Here is an 18,419-nt window from a genome sequence, read left to right on the forward strand (position 1 = left end):
TTTCTTTACCCAAAGATAAAAGAACTATTGAAAGGAAGACATTTTGAGGACATTTAGGACATCAAGGGTAATACGATGAAAGCTCTGATGGTCATTCCAGAAAAAGAGTTCCAAAATTGCTTTGAAGGGTGGACTAAGTGTTGGCATTGGTGCATAGCTTCCCAAGGAGAGTACTTGGAAGGTGACCATAGTGATATTCAGCAATGAGGTATGTAGCACTTTTTTCTAGGATGAGCTCATGAACTTAATTGTCATACCTTTGTATACAGATAGGGTCACCTGGAAAATCATATTGCCTTGAGATGCAGCCAGGCACCATAGCTTCCTGTTGAGATTCAGGCTTCCCTAGTTTTAAGAGGGCCTCTGGATATATTGAGGAAAAGAAATGAACACAGCTAAAGTATGTCTCTATTCTTGAGTCATTCAAATGAGATGTATTCATTGCTCTTAGTCAGAGGTAACACTCTGATGAGATTTGGAAGTTTAAGAACTTTTCTAAAATTTGTTTGCAAGCACATGAGCATCAAATTGTATGGTGAGAACACAAAGAGGACTTGCCTTACTGTAACAAGGAAGGTGAATTATAATAAAACATGTTCCAACCTTCTCGGAGCCCAGCCATTCTATCACCACCCAGTGTTACTCATGAGAAGCACCAAATCCCATCTGGGTGGTGGGACAGTTGTGCCCGTTTCCCCTTCCCCACTTCAGTCATCTGTCACTTCCTGACTTCCTCATCTGAGGACTGCTTTCTACCCTTCCATGACAACAAGTAGTAAAAAACAGTACCTTTGTAAGACAAAATCAAGATACAGAGGAAGTAGAGAATGAGAAATAAATTGCAGATGATTCAAGGAATTAGAGTTCCTGTGGAACTAAAACGGGAGGCAGAGGAAGGAAATCAGGCACCCCTTGTAGATGATGATGGACATAATTAGATGACTCAGGAAAATGCTGATGGTGCTTAAACCTCCCCACCTGGAGGTTCTAAGGCTGCTTGAAAAACTATGTCAAAAACTGGATGGAACCTCCTCCTCCTCCTTCGTTTTCAGAATCACAGAATGATACCATCTTCTACCTAGTTGTCAAGTTTGGAAACCTGGAATATTCCCTATATCTCCATCACCTCATGCATCTATTCCTTTGCGTTTGATCTATCCTGTAAAAATCACCCCGACTTTCCTGCTACTTCTTATTACTCCTCATCACTTTTCACCTGAATTATTTCAAGTTTCCTTAACATGTTTTTCCCTTGCCAGCTTGAACAATGCCCATTCATCCACCCTCCTGTCATGGTAATATTTCTCAGTTGTGAATCCCATCTAGACATTCTTCTGGTTAAATCCTTTGATGTCTACCCTATATATTTTAGGACAAATCCCAACATCTCAGCATTTTTTGTGAATTTTTTAAGGATCTTGCTCTTGCCTGCTCCTTCCACCTTCTCTCCTGCCATGTGCCTCTGCCCTCACCCCTCTTGGGATAATCTGCACTTGCAGCTTCTTACTTTGCTATGCTTCTCAAGTCTATATGGGTTCATCCAGTATGAGCTTCTGCCACTCACTTGCTCCCCTTCTCTTCCTTTTCCTGGCTAATTCCTTCTGCTCCTTCAAGACTCAGCTCAGGCATCTCAGCTTCCGTAGGCGTGCCTTGAGCCCTTATGTCTGGTGTGTACCCTCTACTGGGCTCTTCTAGTCTTTGAACAACACCTACTATGTTGTACTGTAATTTTAAACCCTCCGCTGTCCCGGGGCTTTCTTGAAGACAGACATTTTTTTGTGTTTGTATCGCAGTACTTGTCATATATTAGCTATTTAATACATGTTTATTGGATTGAATATTAAATTCTACTCTGTTTTTTAAACATTTCTGTGGTGTTCTACCAAAAATCTTCCTAGTTTTCTAAGCTTGCCTGCTTGAATAATCCAAAACTCAAAAATGTGTTTCTCTTTTTTAAAACTTCAATAAAGAAATCACACACACACACACACACACACACACACACACACACGGTGCCAAACAAATGTATACACATTTTAAGAAAGGAAAAGTGTATTAAAATTGTAATCCTAATATATACTGATAACAAAAGATGAATACAAGTCATGTTTGACCTCTGCAATTGCAAGAGGTGCTCAAAGTGGTTACCATCAATGTCCAGACACTTCTGATTACGGCGAACTACTGCTTGAGCAATGTTAACAAAGTGTCCACCTGTATATAATTTTTTGGCACCCCTGGTGTGTGTGTGTGTGTGTGTGTGTGTGTGTGTGTGTGTGTATGTCTGTGTAGTTTTAATTTTTTGAAGGAGGCAAACATAGTTTAGATTATGTTTTATAGAAACTCTAAAAAGTGAGGACATTGAGGGAAGGCTGAAGGAAGAATAGGAGAAAAAATACCTAATGCATATTTTGTAACTATATACACGAGGTACTATGTTTAACATTCTTACCTATTTATACCTGACAATTCTCACAACCAGTGTTCTCAGGTGGGTATTACTACCATTGCATTAACAAAGATGAGAATGAAGTTCAGAGAGAGTAAGAAATGGTCAAAGGCAACGTAACTTGTAACTTGTTAGGTCAGAATTTAAAAATAAGTTTCCCAAAATTACATCATACTATATCTGCTTTGAGGACTTTAACTGAATAAAAGGAAATATGTCTTATAGGATATAACAAGTAGTGAAGAAGTAAAAACCATAAATATTTTTATTTTTTAAATTGGAGGTGCTGTTAAACACTTAAATGCAAATGAACCAGGTATTTCACCCTAACCCCTAGGGTTGTAGTCAAGTCTTATCTGGAGGAACTCATTTTAGGAGAAAGTATTCGCAAGCCCACACTTAAGTTTTGCCTCTCACCCTTTAAGTCTTTGCTATGCCCATGGCCCAATCACCATTTTCTCTTTCCCACATCAGAAAGGCTCATGGAGATTTGATATTCCGTGAGAGAGCTCAATAATCCTGTGTAAAATTGAAACTTAATATTCTAACCAGATCTGACATTCAAGAAGTCCTTTCTCCCCCCCCACCCCCTCTCTCTGTCTCCAGGAGGACTTGCATCAGCCTTATCATCAACTACACAATGTGCAGTGTGGCCGTTTGACCATTTATAATTTTAACTCCTTTCATGGTACTCATTCATCCAAAAGATATGTATTTATTACGTCAATAAATACTTGAACATTGCATGTGCCATTGTCCTGATACCCCATTTATTTTTGTGCTTGTATACCTGTTCACTATATCCATTATATTAGCTGTCTACATCCCAGCTTTTCTTCCTTTGGGGAAAAAGTGGAAAAAATTAAGAAGCTTCCAATTATTTCCCAATATTTGCCCTCTCAGGAGTCATTTTCTCATAGCTCTATCTGAATGTTTGCTATACTATAATGTTTCTTTTCATAGGGCTGTTTTCACATCTTAGACATGAGCTCCTTAAGTGAAGTTCCTCACTAAATATAATGCATGAATGAATTAATTAATTAATGAATAAATGGGGAAAATATAAGAAAAAATCCCTAATGACCTGATGAACATGTAAAAGGAAGGTGGCATCATTTGTAGCTTTAGGGTTTTGGTTTTTAATAGTAAGCATAGAGCTTGGTACCAATTAGCTCTGCTCCCTAATTTTCATCAAAACAAATAACTTAGTTAACATAAAATCAAATAGAAAAAAAGAAGTGATTGCCAGTTGAGGTCTCTCCTGTCTGTCTGTATCTTCAGTCATTTGTTATGTTCGTTGCATGACTGCATCCCTAGTGTTAGAAGGTTAAACATCAACATATGCTGATCTGGATGTTTCCACTTCACTCCCAATTCTCTATCCTTGTCCATCCTCTTCCCACTGTAGCACAACATCCTAGCAACAAGAATGCCCTGAATATATTTCCTAAAGCACTCCTCTATGTATATATTTTTAATGGATGTATTTTGAGCAAAATTAACAAAAAATGCATCCAATCGTTTAACTGCTATGCTTAAGAATAACCAGATAAAGCTGCCCTTGCAGAATGGAAAGATAACAGCAAAGAGTTTCATTACTTTGAAGTGGCTTGGTAAATAGGTATGCCTGCCAAAGGCTAGTTGGAGGATGATTTGTGGATGGATTGACAGGTGAAGAATGGATAGATGGCTTAAATAAATAGATGTGAACAGTCACATTAGGGAGGTGCATGAGTGTATAGATGGAATAAGGGTTAGATAAATGGGGGACATAATATATGAATGAAGAGGTGAGTGGTTAGCTGATGGAGAAATAAATTGGTACATTGATGATTGATGGAGCTGAGTGGCCAGATGGAGTGAAAGACCAGTAAATGTCTATGCCAGCTGGAGAGCAGATGGATGGGTAAATGTGGCATGTATGAACAGGAACAGCAGAGGGTCAGGTGTGGATGGGAAGAGGCTGATTAAAAGGAAGATTATAGGAGAAGCGAGAAAGAGCACTCACTAAAGGTATGAAGATGGTTAGAGTATCTGGAAATCTATTTCCTCGACAAGTCATGATTTTATTATGAGCCTGAGGAAACTGGAAACTCTCACTCACTGGTACCTACCTTTCCTTGGCATTTTAATTTACAAAGATTATGATATAGTTTATTGAGTTAGCTGTGTTCTATTCCCTGTGAAGGACAGAGGGTCCTGAGAGGTCAGGGATTAGCCCTTGTCTACCTAAGAAGCCAAGAAGAAACAAACCTCATAACTGTAGCTCAGAGTCTTGGCCAGAGGTGCTAGCCATGCTGTAATATCAACTGAAGAATCTTAACCCCTTTCTGCTGAATTCTCAAACCATAACCAGCCATTGTCTCTGAGCTTTATTTGGAGAAAGTCTTGAGAAACCCAGTGATTGAAAGAGAAACAAAAACTGTCCAGAAAATTGTGAACTCACACATTGAGGGGTGGAAATTCACAAATGGTACAGATGAGGAAACAGGCATTAGGAAGATCAATTCAAGGTCACATATCTAGTTAATGGTAGAAGTAGGATAGGCTAGTTGATATAAAAATGAGTGATGAGAAGCAGAGTTGTACATAAGAGGTTAATATCTGTTCCTTCAGGAAAGCAGATAAATGTTTGATGAAGGTGGAGGAGCCAGAGTTTTAATGACAGAGAAAGATGTTTTAGAAAAGGCGATCAGAGGAATGGAGTTTCTTCTCCAGGTCTCTTTGTAGTGCAATTACCCATAGTATACTGTAGTACAACCTAATATAGAGAACAATTAATCAACGGCAAATATTTCTAAGAATAAGTATACCATAGTCATCATATCTTCTCATACTCTTGTCAAAGTTGTGTTTAATTTAGTAGAATCAAGCTGCAGGAACTATTAAGGAATAGACTGCCCAAACTGAGGAGTGTCTGGCTATTATTTTTCTGAAATTTCTTTTCTGCTTCCATTTAGCCAAGGTCAATAAATATTTTTTAGGCTTCGAGGCTGCAGCTACATTTTATATTATTTGTAAATGACATATATATTTAACATACAGGTGTAACATGGAAAGCACTTAGCGTGACTTCAATGCTGTGTGTGTGAGCAAGAAAGGAGAGAGAGAGAGAGAGAGAGAGAGAGAGAGAGAGAGAGAGAAGCAACTCAGTTTTCTGATTGTATATACTACCCAAAACCTAAAACACACATATAGGACAAGCATATTCTGCTTCACTTTTCTCCATTCCTGGATACTCAATGAAATATCCTAATAAACAGCCCCCCCCAAAATTACAAATTTCTTCAAACTTTATTGATACACTGCACAATCACAACCATCTTGTATTCATCCTGAATTAGAAAAGGTTACAACTACAATGTAACATGCACAAAATTCAGGTAGTATATTCACCCTTAATACAATTATTGACAGAAATCAAGTCGTTGTTGATTTTTGAAGGAAAAGATATGGAAGAAAACAAAAGAAAAAAGAACTCTAGAAGGCTGACAAAGTCATATTCTTGTATCATGTGATAAATTTTTAAAGCATTTGAACATAGATTTAAGGATAATTGTGAGAATGGGCACACCCATTGTCTGACACAGCTATAACGGCACCATTGATAAGTCATATTTTTTTTAATCTATAGGACTCTGAACTTGACAGATACATTTTCGTACACCCACACATACCTCACAACTGCACTTTACATGTCACAAAAATTTTCAATGATTAAAAATTCTCCCTCTAACACACACAAGGGCAGCTATTATTACTTATCATTGCTATTATTGATATTCTTATAAATCTGCCAATAACATAGAAAGTGGCCGAGAAAGGATAGTAGACAGTTCACAATCTTTCTTTTTCCACTCAGTGGTGTGGAACAACTGAACTAACTGTGTGCCTTTAAAAGGGCACCACTGAAAGAAACCAAAAGGAACCTCTTGCAAAATACTAGAAATTAGGCTTAGCTGACTACTTTCAGGATGAAGACAATTGTGTCTAATTAAGTCCACTCCGCATTCCTTTGGACTCTCCGTATTCTGCACCTGAAGGTTAAATTGCACTCGTTCAGCCCTATCTTTTTGCCACATCTTTTAATTACAGATCTACTTCTTCCTCTTTTCATTTACTTCTCTTCTCTGAAATAAGAAATGAGGGAAATGAGACTGGCATTTTTATTTGTTTGCTTTTAGTGATCATTAGGAGTTCTCATCATATGCTATCTTTTTGAAAATGTCTCCTTCTTAGTTACACACCTGTGAAGTTTTCCTGCAACTGCTCAAACTTATTTGTCTTAAAAGAAAAAGAGAGTGTATCTTTGGATCGTGGGAGGGGAGGCAATTGGGTGTAAGCGTGTCTAGGTATACGGCTCGTGCAAAATGGAGACAAAAGATTTTTCTTGTTGGAGGAAAAATGAATTTTGCCAGAAAGAAAAAAATTATGCTGCTTCCTCTCATTTCGAAGAGATTAAACTTTGCTTTCCATGTGTGTGTGTGTGTGTGTGTGTGTGTGTGTGTGTGTGTGTGTGTGATGGGGGATGGGGGTCATTAGAGGGCTGGTTCCAGGCATTGCAAAGCCATTATTTTCTCTGGTGAGGACTCAGAGTGAAATTGGGAAAGATAACCCCACCCCCATTGCTCTCCTCACCTTGAGTCATTCCTTCCATCCTTCTACTGATGGGGCTGATGACATCCATACACAACTACAGAGGAGCAGATGTTCTCAATGGCACTGGAAGCATTGACCAAAATTAGGGTATTCAATTTATAGCCACTCCTGATGCAATGACAGTGATAAGCTCACTTTGGGGTCTATTGCCCACCTTGAGATTCTCTATGCTTTTCATTTAGGAGTCCTTTCAACATAGGTAGAACTTGCTAACTCCTCCACGTTGAGTGCAAAGTGACTGGATTGATGCAGAAACAGATCTTCAAACTCATCCTGGGTTGTGGAGTTTCTAGAGTCCCAGAGCACATTTCCATCCAGGTTTTGAGTGGAAATGTGTTGAAAATGTGTTGTCAAGTATGAGCATGGGTTCAGGGGAAAGAGGCCCAGTCCTCTTTTTGATACAAAGCTTTACCTTTCCTTCTATTTAGTGGAGCACAGTTGCAGCCCAACAACAGTGCGCAATGCTCGAGGGATAAAATATGTCCATTCTTCTATATGCCTCCCCTCCCCAGATTAAAACAAGAATGAGAAAAACTAAACACACTTGTTTATACTTGTAGATAACTGTATCAGGCACTTGACATTAAACTTCTCAAAAACAAGCTTGGCCAGAGCCTTAACACTAGCACTTTCAATGGCATTACTTTGGTGGAACTACATATTAACTTTATTTTGGGAAGGGGAAGGGCTTCAGAGTAATTAAATTGCTGAATTTCTCTCACCTCATCTCCTTATTTGGTCTTCTTCCCATGTGGAAAACCCGTGAAGAACTATAGGTTGCTCAGAGGCGTGTCTATTGTTTTTTCCTTTACCCCAACTTCCCCCCCACCGTTGACACCTTGAAAAAACTCTGTCCAGCAAGTCTTATCCATCTACCCTCCATATGTAAAGTTGAAAGAGCATGTGTAAGTGTGTGTCTTTAGTGAACATTTACTGTTCTGTATGCTTCAAAATGTTGGGGAACAGCTATGTCATATGGAGCCATCCCCACCAAAGTAACCCCAATACCACCAAAGTTGGGGTACGTCTGTTGTGAAGAAGAGCAATTTTCTTTCCCAGCACCCAGTTTTCTTGGGTCTTATTTACTTGGTTGATTTATCCCAGACAGATTAGGATTGACTGTAGGATTTTTTCCCCCCTCTGAAATATGGCTGGAATAGGTAACTACCAGAGGTTCTTCATGGTGTCCAGTGGAAGAGGGTAGTGCTGAGTTTTATAGTGACTCTGAGACCGAGTACCTTGCTCTGTTCAAAAGGTTCTGGTGATCTTCCTGGCCAAAGGAGAATGGACCCCTTCCTCTAGAACAAGTCTTGGAGTGAAGAACATGTATAGCTTGTCCATTTCAAGCACCGTGTTCTCCAAGACTACCCACTCCCCACAGCTTCTACATTTACTTTACTCCAAAGTAACAAATTTATTATCAGTAGAACACTCAAATGACACATTTAATTCTCATACAATGTCTGACACCAACCCTACTCCAGGTGCTGAACGTGGTGACAGATCTAAGCATTGATGTCCAACCTTTAATTATGACTTTGCGTCTGCTCATAATTGTCCCTGGAACTTGGAATCAATACACTGCTTTTGGCACATCATTTATGTTCCCAGAATCTGGCTCCTGGAGGCTCACTAGGAAATGCAGATGTCTGTCTACAGCTGGCAAATGTAATAATAATTTCACTCACACCAGTTCTTATGAAAGTGCTTAGCTTTTTGTATGCCAAAAAAAGCCTATCCTAGGTTTGTATTTTATGTGTGTGTGTGTGTGTGTGTGTGTGTGTGTGTGTGTATACCAGGGGTGCCAAAAAAATGTATACACATGACTTATGTTCATCTTTTGATCAGTATATATTGAGTATTACAATTTTAACACAGTTTTTTCTTTTCTTATGATGTATACATATTTTTGGCATTGTGTGTGTGTGTGTGTGTGTGTGTATACACACACACACACACACACAGAGAGAGAGAGAGAGAGAGAGAGAGAGAGAGAGAGAGAGAGAGATACACACACATAATATTTTTGAGTGTGGGCCTGAAAGAGTTTTCCAATTGAGGCAGGCATGTCTGTGAGCTAGTCATTGTTGGTGCTTTATTCTCATCCTCTCAGTAGGTCAGTCCCTGCAGCACAGGTCAAGAGGAGTACAACCTTGTGTGGTTTTCAATGCCATTCTTTTGGATCACAGGCACCTTTGCTGGCTGAATCCTTCTTGTCTCAGGAGATAATGAAGAAATGTCAGGTCAGCTCTTGTTTATATGTGGGATCTGCTTGAACATGGAGAGCTGAGGGAATTCTTCCCCCAAACCAGTGGAGAGGCAGCCTGTATCAGAGGAAATTGTGTGTCACTTACACGTTCCCCCTTCTGTTTGCAGTGTTGTGTTAATCAAGTGCTTAGAAATTAAGTCAGTTGCTCAAGTGCCCTCAGCTCAGAAGAGTTTCCTGAAACAAATATTAGAGTTGTCAACACACCCGCCATGTAATTGGTGTCATCAGCTTTTTACTGGATAGTTTTCAAACATATTAAACCAAAACTGGAGCAAAGAGGAGACAATAGCCGAAGTCATCACACTCAGACTGGTGGACTGCTCTCTTCATATTCCACAGACAGGTGTGTGTGTGTGTGTGTGTGTGTGTGTGTGTGTGTGTGTTTTGTTTTGTTTTTATTTACAATTTATGTTCTTGCTATTAAGAGAAGCCAGCAATGGAGTATGTCCCATAGGTTCCTGACATACACTTTCTTGAAAGGCTGAGAGAAGCATGAAGGCTGGCACCTTGGTCCTTCAAGTGTGAAAGAAAAAAAAAGAAAAAAAGACAGTACTAATCAAGGCTTTCCAGGGCTGATCTGCTTCCCGAGAAGTTTTGGAAAACACAGTCTCTTCTGGGAATAGTGAGTGACTGATCATTACATTGCTACTTTGGTCCATCTGCTAACAGCATCTACTTTGGGAAGATGGGATACCATGTTCCAAAGAGTCCATGACATATTGCTTTTCTATGTTGTTAGCCTGTGAGATCACTGGCTTTCATTTGAGAAGCTGATAGATAATTTTGAAGATGCCAATGTCTGCTGAAGGTAGAAGAGAAATGAATACAATAGAAAAGACACAATATAATTAGACATTAATATGGTGATGAATTGATAATGAATAGTGGGGAAAGAAATAGAAAGAAGTGTTAGATAATTACATTGATAGATTGGTAAGTAGAGTAAATAGATTGCTAGAGAGGAAGATGGGTGGATAGATAATTGAATAGAGAGGTAAATCAGACAATTGAGTAGATGGATAATCATATGATTACTTTGATAAATAGCTTGATAAAACCCAAATAATCAGCCATCTAGGAATCATTTTTTATGAGTTGGACAGCATTTTTAAAGAGAATCACTATTCTCAAAATGCCTCCCCCCATTTTGGTCATTTGACTTCTAAATTTTTAGTGTTGGGTTGTGTGAATAGCCCCAAACCTCTAATCTTTATAGCTGGTGAGGAACACAAATAGAGTAGAGTGGCTAGAGAAGATGGCAAAATTATATATATATATATACTGAGATAACATGGCAGAAAGAAAGGATGTGAACTCTAATGCAATTAGATAATAATAAACATGGCGATAAGGATATATACACTGTAGTCAAGAAAATGGTCCAAAGCTTAAAAGACACAGGTAATAGAACACTTGGGTATAACTCTTGCTGTGCATTACATTATAACTCAAGTTGTGTCTTTAGGGTGTTAATCATGAGGCACATTTTTTTCCCAAATGGAGCTTATGTTTTAATGTGGAGGAGGGGGAGGAGAGATTGGTGGTGGTGATGGTGGGGAGGGAAGTAGAGGAAAGGGAAGGGCCAAGGTAGCAGGAACAGATTCCACTTTTGGACACACCAGTGAATGATTATCCTACACACAGTAGAACCCTGTCCACCCCTCCCTCAACCCCATTCATTTAACCTGGAAAATAAAAGTCAAAGAAAAAAAACAAACCCAAAAATCAAAAAAATCAAGAAGAATAACAGAAACAAACAAACAGAAAGAAGCCCAAACTGTTTTGCCCTCCGCAGTGTAGATTAAAGTCTGTGATATGGAGAAGCAGGCGTTGCTCAGAGAACCTATGTTTTCTTATCAAAACTTGATGAAGAAGTGGACAAAGAGGGTCCCTGATAGCCAGAGACAAGCCAGTGCTCTAGAAGCCGAGTTTACACCATCAATGACTGCTCCAGGCCCTGTGTAGGGGAAAGAGAGACAGACCCATTAGCATGCACCCAAAGGTACCGTACTTATTCCCTGATGAGCAAAAATATAGACATGCTTTTCTGTGAGCATTCCCCACCTTTCACCCCCCACCACTGACCCTCTAAGTTTGGACAAATGGAAAGTTCCCACGGGGAGTATTTAGAAACCCCAAGGGGCAAATCAATGGGATGCCTTGGCCACTGTCTGAAAGATGAGGGTTAAAAAATAAAAGGGTAGAAGGAGGAAATGGCAATCAGGCCCATGGACTGAAAAGTTAGAGCTACAGAGAGGGCAGGACCTGATGGTCATTTCATAAGCACTATCCCTAATTGTGTTTTGTCTTTGGAGATGACATTCTGGACGGACAGGGATGAGAGTGGAAAGGAAAGGCATTGGGGGCAGGAGAGAGTCCAGAATGCAGACAAGCTAAAAGGGGAAAGAAGGAAAAAGGAATGGGAACATTCGTGAGCAACATTTTATGAGGAGTCTAGGTGTTGATGTAGCAGACTTTCCATCCTGTGTAACTTAGGTATTGTGGAGGTTCCTTCTGAAGTAGCTGAGGAAGAATGAATAATGTTATTCAAGACTTCTAAAGACTGTGATTGGGCTTATCCCAGTGGTGCCTCTCCCAAAGCAACAAAGAATACTCAACCATTCAAATCCAAACTGCCACCTAATGATTCAGCCTGAAGGAGTTCTCCCTGTACCTCTTTCTTTCTTGATCCCTCCCTCTGGCCCTTTACACAACCCTAGTGAATAATTCACATTCCATTGAAGAAGACCATAGACTCACAAGTACTATCCTTTTCTTTTCAGCTGCTAACCCTTGAGAAGACAAACCATGGGAAGTAGGATTGTCCTAGCCTGTTCGAAGGGCCCAGGAAAGATGTGTCAATGTCTAACTCTGCCTCTGTGCCCCTCTCACCTTCATTTAAAAGTCATAAGAATTTAGGGTCATAAGCAAGACCAGTAGCTAGCAAGCAAAGAGTATTCTACGGGAAGCAAAAGCAAGTACAAACCAAGGGATTATAAGCCATCAAGAGTCATTCCCATAGTGCCAATAACAAAAGGAAGGAGTTGCAGGCAAGACAAGCATGCCTCGTTTACCTTTTCAAACCAGGATTACACCGTCTTTCTGGAAGGAAACTGGTGTATTGGAAACGAGCATGACTGCTTTTAAAAACAGAGATGGTGCAGGGTCTCCTCAGATAAGACCCAATCAGTTGGCTTGCTTGTCAACCTAATGGCATGGATCTGTGCCTTGTCTAGGAAAGGACTGATGCAAAGCTTTGCTTGGGGAAGTACAGGTCTCTCACTTGAGCAGTGAGCACGCAACTATTCCAACTTCAGGGATTTTAACATGGATAACTTCTCTTCCTCTGATTTACAATGTGCACAATTCTCTTATTGACTAAAAAATCATTTGTACATGATAGCTTAAGAGTCTAGCTCATATTTCTCTGCATTTTTCTTATAGAGTATTTACAGACAAGGGCAAGATAAATGCCCGAGCTCAGTGCTATGGTCTTCATGTAGGTTTCATATATATATTTATGGAAAGTAGCCTGACTCTGGGGCCTCCATCAGTCCAGACATATATCCTAAGGAATCATATTGGCCTACAGAATATACTGAGTTGGAAAATGCCTAAGTTAAAGCTCAATGTAATTTTCTATAATATTTTCTGAAAAAGGTAAATGATTTAGAATTTTAAATGAGTTTATTAAAAATGAGCAATATAGATTTATAAAGCCCATGTGTCTTTATGTGTATCATTCCTTATAAATATACACATATATATGTATGTATACATGAGGTGTGATAAAAAATATGGTGAATGTTTAAATATAAACAAATTTATTACTGTAAAAGACATATTGCCATTAATCCCCCTCAAAATATACCCCCTGCTTTAAGCACACTTATCCCATCAGTCTTGCCACTTTCTGAAGCAGTTCTGAAAGTATTCTTTTGTGAGTGTCTTTAGTTGCATGTCGTGGCTGCCTTGATGTCCTGAATCGATTCAAAATGTTTATCTTTCATGGTCATTTTGACTTTGGGGAAGAGCCCGAAGTCACAGAGTGCCAAATCCGGTGAATAAGGTGGATGAGGACACACCATAATGTTTTTATTTGACAGAAATTTCTGTACCAGAAGTGATGTGTGACATGGAGTATTGTCATAATGGAGCATGAAACAGTTTGCCCATTTCTCAAGCTGTTTTCTATGCACATCATTTCTTAAACCCTCTAATAAGCCCTTATAATTCAGATTTCATCGTAGCATTCCTTAGTACAAACTCAGCTCACACAATTTCGTCAAGGTCAAAAAACACAATTACTATCACCTTGATGTTAGATCTTGATTGATTCTCTTTTTTCACACAAAGAGAACTGGGTGATTTCCATTGAGAACTCTGAATCTTGGTCTCAGAATCATCACCATAGACCCAAGTTTCATCTCCTATGATGATATGTCTTAAAAAGCTGGAATCTGAAGGAGCATGGTCATGCAACTCCAACAAAACTGACGAACGCTGTTGCTTTTGTTTGACAGTCTAAATGTATGGAACAAATTTTGCACTCAGTCGCCTCATGTTCAAATCTGTTGTTAAAGTGCTTTGAATGGAATCATAAGAGGTGTTCAGATCCTCAGAAATTTCCCTAATAGCCAATCTTCTGTTTGATCAAATCATTTCGCTTACTCTTTCAATATTCTCTTGGGATTTTGGTGTTGAAGGACACCCAGATCGCTCCTTGTCTTCAATTGCTTCACAACCATTGTGAAATTACTCAAACCACTTGTAAACCATCTTCATGGTCACTGCAGCATCACCATAAACTAATTTTAACATTTTGTATGTTTCTTTAGCATATTTTTGCAGTTTGAAACAAAATTTCATGTTAACGCATTGTTCGTGATCCATGATTTAAGGCACACTTTAAAACACTTTACGGTCTTCTCTCAACCATAGTTCACACCCGACTGACTGCATCAAACAAGTTGAAACTTGTCACACAGTTACTAACTGTCGACAACACCACTTCTCATATTGGAGATCCCTGCCTTTCCAATGAATGGCACTGGGCAGCAGCATGCACCATAGAGTTTTATCACACCATTTATGTATCTGCATACATACATATGACACATTAAACTAGGTGTGTGTGTGTGTGTGTGGTGTGTCTTCATCTAATTCACTGTGTTGATGTTAACTTAAGAAACAATTGAAGGGCTGGCAGAGTGGCTCAGTTTGTTAAGAGCTCGCCCAAGAGTGTGAGCTCTGAGCAACTGGGTCTCCGGTTCGATTCCCACATGGGCCGGAGCTGAGATGCTGCTGAGCTGCCAAGAGGTGGCAGGATGGCTCAGCTTAAAAAACAAAAAAAGAAAGAAACAATTGAAGCTCTAATAAGCTCTACTCTTGGGAGACAGATATCTTAGTGCAGAAATAACTTTATTCCAAGTTCTACCAGTGGGCTTAAGCATTTCTGTGGGCATGCTATAGCACAAGGTTGCTTATTTCTAAAACAAAAGAAAATAAATATATAAGAAAACAAAGCATAAACGGATGATGTATGGAGAGAAAAGGAGGCATCATTTAGAGATATGTTTCTCATGGAGTGTGGCAGCTGCAAGAAGATTTTCAGTGCTGATCAGGCAGGGGGTTCACAGCCTCAGTTCAGCTTCAGTTGAGTATTCCAAAGAGTAGAAACTAGGAGGTGACTTAGTAGATATAAAGGCTGTTCAGTTTGCTCAGGATGATGATGATAACACACATTCATATTGTGCTCTTTATGTGACAAGCATGATTCTAAATGCTAAACATATATTAACTCATTTAACCTTCATAACCCTCTGAGCTATGTGTTATTGGCATTGCCATTATATTAATGGGGAAACTAAAGAACAGAGCAGTTAAGTACTTTGATCATGGTCGCATAATTTATACTCCTAGAGTTGGATTAGAATTGAGTCACTCTGTCTACAAAGTCAGTAGTTTTGATTATTATAACTCTACTTCCTCTCTATGGAAAATAATCCTTTGTGAATATTTTCCAGGGACCAGAGAATCATGTGATGAGAGGAATAATGGAGTGGGAATCTGGAGATTTCATTTCTCCATGTGACTCTGCTTCTCCCTAGCTGAGTGACATCCTCTCTCTGGTCTTGGTTCTCCCATCTATAACATGAAAGGAATCTGGGATTGACGCCCTCGAAGGCTCTTCTTCTATTTGCACTCTGAGTTATTGTATGAAGGGAAACCCTTAATCTGGTGCTAGAAGGAACAGCTGGTGAGCAGCCAGATGGTCTTTTCCAGTAGGTATGAAATCACCACTGCTCTAGCTTTTTGCACTTCTGCATACCACAATCTCTTGAGTTAGCAACAGGGTACCAAACATTCCTAGACCCCAAGGTTTCCTTTTCTGTGGCTCATTTTCTATGCAGCTTCAGAGTTTCTTTCTTTACCAGGTATAATGAGTCCTGCTTTATTGTATCACAGGATGTGGCAATTTACTGCCAAAGTGCCTTTGGTCAATCAGTCTATGAGATATGGCTGAGCTATCAAGGCCAAGGAGTTAATCTAATCCAGCATGATGAAGATTAAAACTAGCATTGCTTTCCTCATATGGATCCTGGACACATTTGAGATTTGGCAGCTGGGCCAAATGCCAGTATAGTGGGGGCCCTACAGGAGGGCTCTCAGTCTTTGTTCAGAACAAGAAGAGAGTACTTCAAATCTTTGTGCCACTTTCTAGGTTGGAGGAATGTGAGACAAAGCCATCATCAATGAACTGATTCTTTAATTGTATCTTTACAGTAACCCTAATTTTATTGGAAGTCAAAGAAAATATCCGGGTTGGGACTTTCCCATAGGGCTTGTGTATGCTCAGGCCACTCCCCTGACTAGGAAAATGCTTCCTTGTGCTTTAATGTAGATGTGATGGGTTGCTGCTGTTTAACTATTTGGTGTGGTCTCATGGCAACGTAGTGCTCATTTTTGGTTGCTTAGGTTGGTAGGAGGCTTTTGCAAATGTTAGCTCAAAGATTCTGCTATAGAAGAGGAGATGATACTTCACCTGAGCTTAACACATGTCTTCAGATGTCAAGTTAAATATTATTTTCTGACATCATAATTTGTTTAAATACCAGTTGTGTGGACTTCCCTAGGTATTTGGCATCCAAGATAATACTAGTTTTAATTTCAATAAACAGTGTTAAGAATTCAAAGGGTGCTTTCATTCTTATTCTTTTATTTTTTTAGTGGAAATAGGAAAAATGGTAGAGAAATGTAGTTCATATCACAAACCTAGAATCCAGGATTTGGATATGTGAGGCAGATTTTCAATTATGTATTCAACTACAGAAAACTAACTCTGCAATGAACCTGGATAAAGCACAAGGGTTTCAAGGAAAGATGGAACTGAAAAAAAAGGCTAAGCAGCAGGGTCCATGGATGCATAGATTGAGCATACATCTTCCAGGGCACCTAAGAAAGGTTTTCTGTGCATCCGCCCCCTCGCCCCGCCCCGCCCTAGCCTCACTGCCTTGTTTTTGTGACCCTAAACTTCCTTTGGGATAAAGTCACTGGCCACTATCAAAGTGTAACTAATGCTGGCAACTTTGGAGTCAGACCAATTTTGCCTTAAATCCTGAATCCATAGCTTGCCAGCATTAGTTACACTTTGTCAAAGTCATTTCAGTTTTCTCATTGAGAATATGGGTAATAATACTGAGTATACAGAATACTTAAAGGATTCAAGTGACTTATATACTGCCTGGTACAAAGTAGTCTTGTGATCCTGGTAACTGCATCTCTGTGGTTTCACGCCCCCTACTTTACACTTCTTCCTTGAGTCTCATATTAGCTTATTTTGATATTTTCCAAGAATGTGAAACCTGAGGTGAGGTATTGGTAGGTGAGAGAGTGAGGAGGTGAGATAGATGAGATAGGAGGGTTAGTGCTGAAAGAGGTCATTGACTGTGGGGGCCCTAGGAGGGTGAGCAGGAAAATGGGGGCGATCCAAAGCCAAGCTCTGTGGCCAAGTCCCAGGGCAAAGGATCAGTCTGCAAGGGTAGCAAACCCCAAGATAGCCTCAAAAATCCACAGCTGTTCACTCAGTAGGTATTTTTAGAGAGCCTGCCATGCACCAGGCTCTGTTTTCAGATGAAGGGTAAACACAATCTCTGCTTTCACAAAGTTTGTACTCCAGTAGGACCTAGAATATTTTCTGTTGTAGTCTAAATCAATAAACAAACAAACAAACAAACAAATAAATACTTTCAACCCTCATAGGTTCTGAAAAGAAGCCATTTGAAACTAATAACATAACCTCTCTTTCATCTCAGGAATATCCTTCCTGCTGGGTCATCTTAAAAGGATTGAACTCAAGAGAGAGAACTGAATTTGAATTCTGGCTCTGCTACTCACTAGCAGAATAACATTGGACAAGACAGTCAACTTCTGAATCAGTTATTATTATTATTATTATTATTATTATTATTATTATTATTATTTGATGTATAAAACAGGGCATAGATAGTTTTATCTATCCTTGCAGGGTTGTTCTGAGGATTAGTTCAGATGGTAAGACCACAAAGTATAAGTAAAGGATGAATACATTTAGGTGAATTAGAACCAGAACAAAATTGCTGATCCCTAAAATAGTATCTTTTGGGGGGACCCTGTTTAAAATTTTTTTAAAACCCTGTGCATTTCTTTCTTTTTGATTTTCATTTTCTGTTATTCTTATACTATTATTATTATTATTATTATTAGTTTAAGGTGTACAAAGCAACATAATAGTTAGACATTTGCACCCCTCACAAAGTGCTAACCCCCCTCCCCCAATCTACTACCCCTCTGACATCTTATATGACTATTAGCAATACCATTGACTGTCTTCCTTTGCTATACTCCACCTCCTGTGAATATATATATATATATGGTTGTCAGAAAAGTCATGACATATTTTTTTTATGTTTTTTCGTTGCAAAAATGCATCATGACTTTTCCGACAACCCAATATATATATATATATATATATATATATATATATATATATATATATATATA

General features: G+C 39.1%; 1 protein-coding gene across 1 annotated transcript in view; it reads right to left on the minus strand.

Moving 5' to 3' along the window:
• Nucleotides 1-9,067: 9,067 nt before the first annotated feature.
• The window catches only part of LOC109373981 (opioid-binding protein/cell adhesion molecule-like), a 60,620-nt gene continuing 51,268 nt past the window's right edge, over nucleotides 9,068-18,419 (minus strand). Inside the window, exon 6 of the mRNA XM_019628242.1 lies at nucleotides 9,068-11,334. Within this exon, the coding sequence (XP_019483787.1) occupies nucleotides 11,234-11,334 (101 nt within the window). The 3' untranslated portion in view covers nucleotides 9,068-11,233. The remainder of the gene's footprint in view (nucleotides 11,335-18,419) is intronic.

Source organism: Hipposideros armiger, unplaced genomic scaffold, assembly GCF_001890085.2.
Source record: "Hipposideros armiger isolate ML-2016 unplaced genomic scaffold, ASM189008v1 scaffold_767, whole genome shotgun sequence".
Lineage (NCBI taxonomy): Eukaryota > Metazoa > Chordata > Mammalia > Chiroptera > Hipposideridae > Hipposideros > Hipposideros armiger.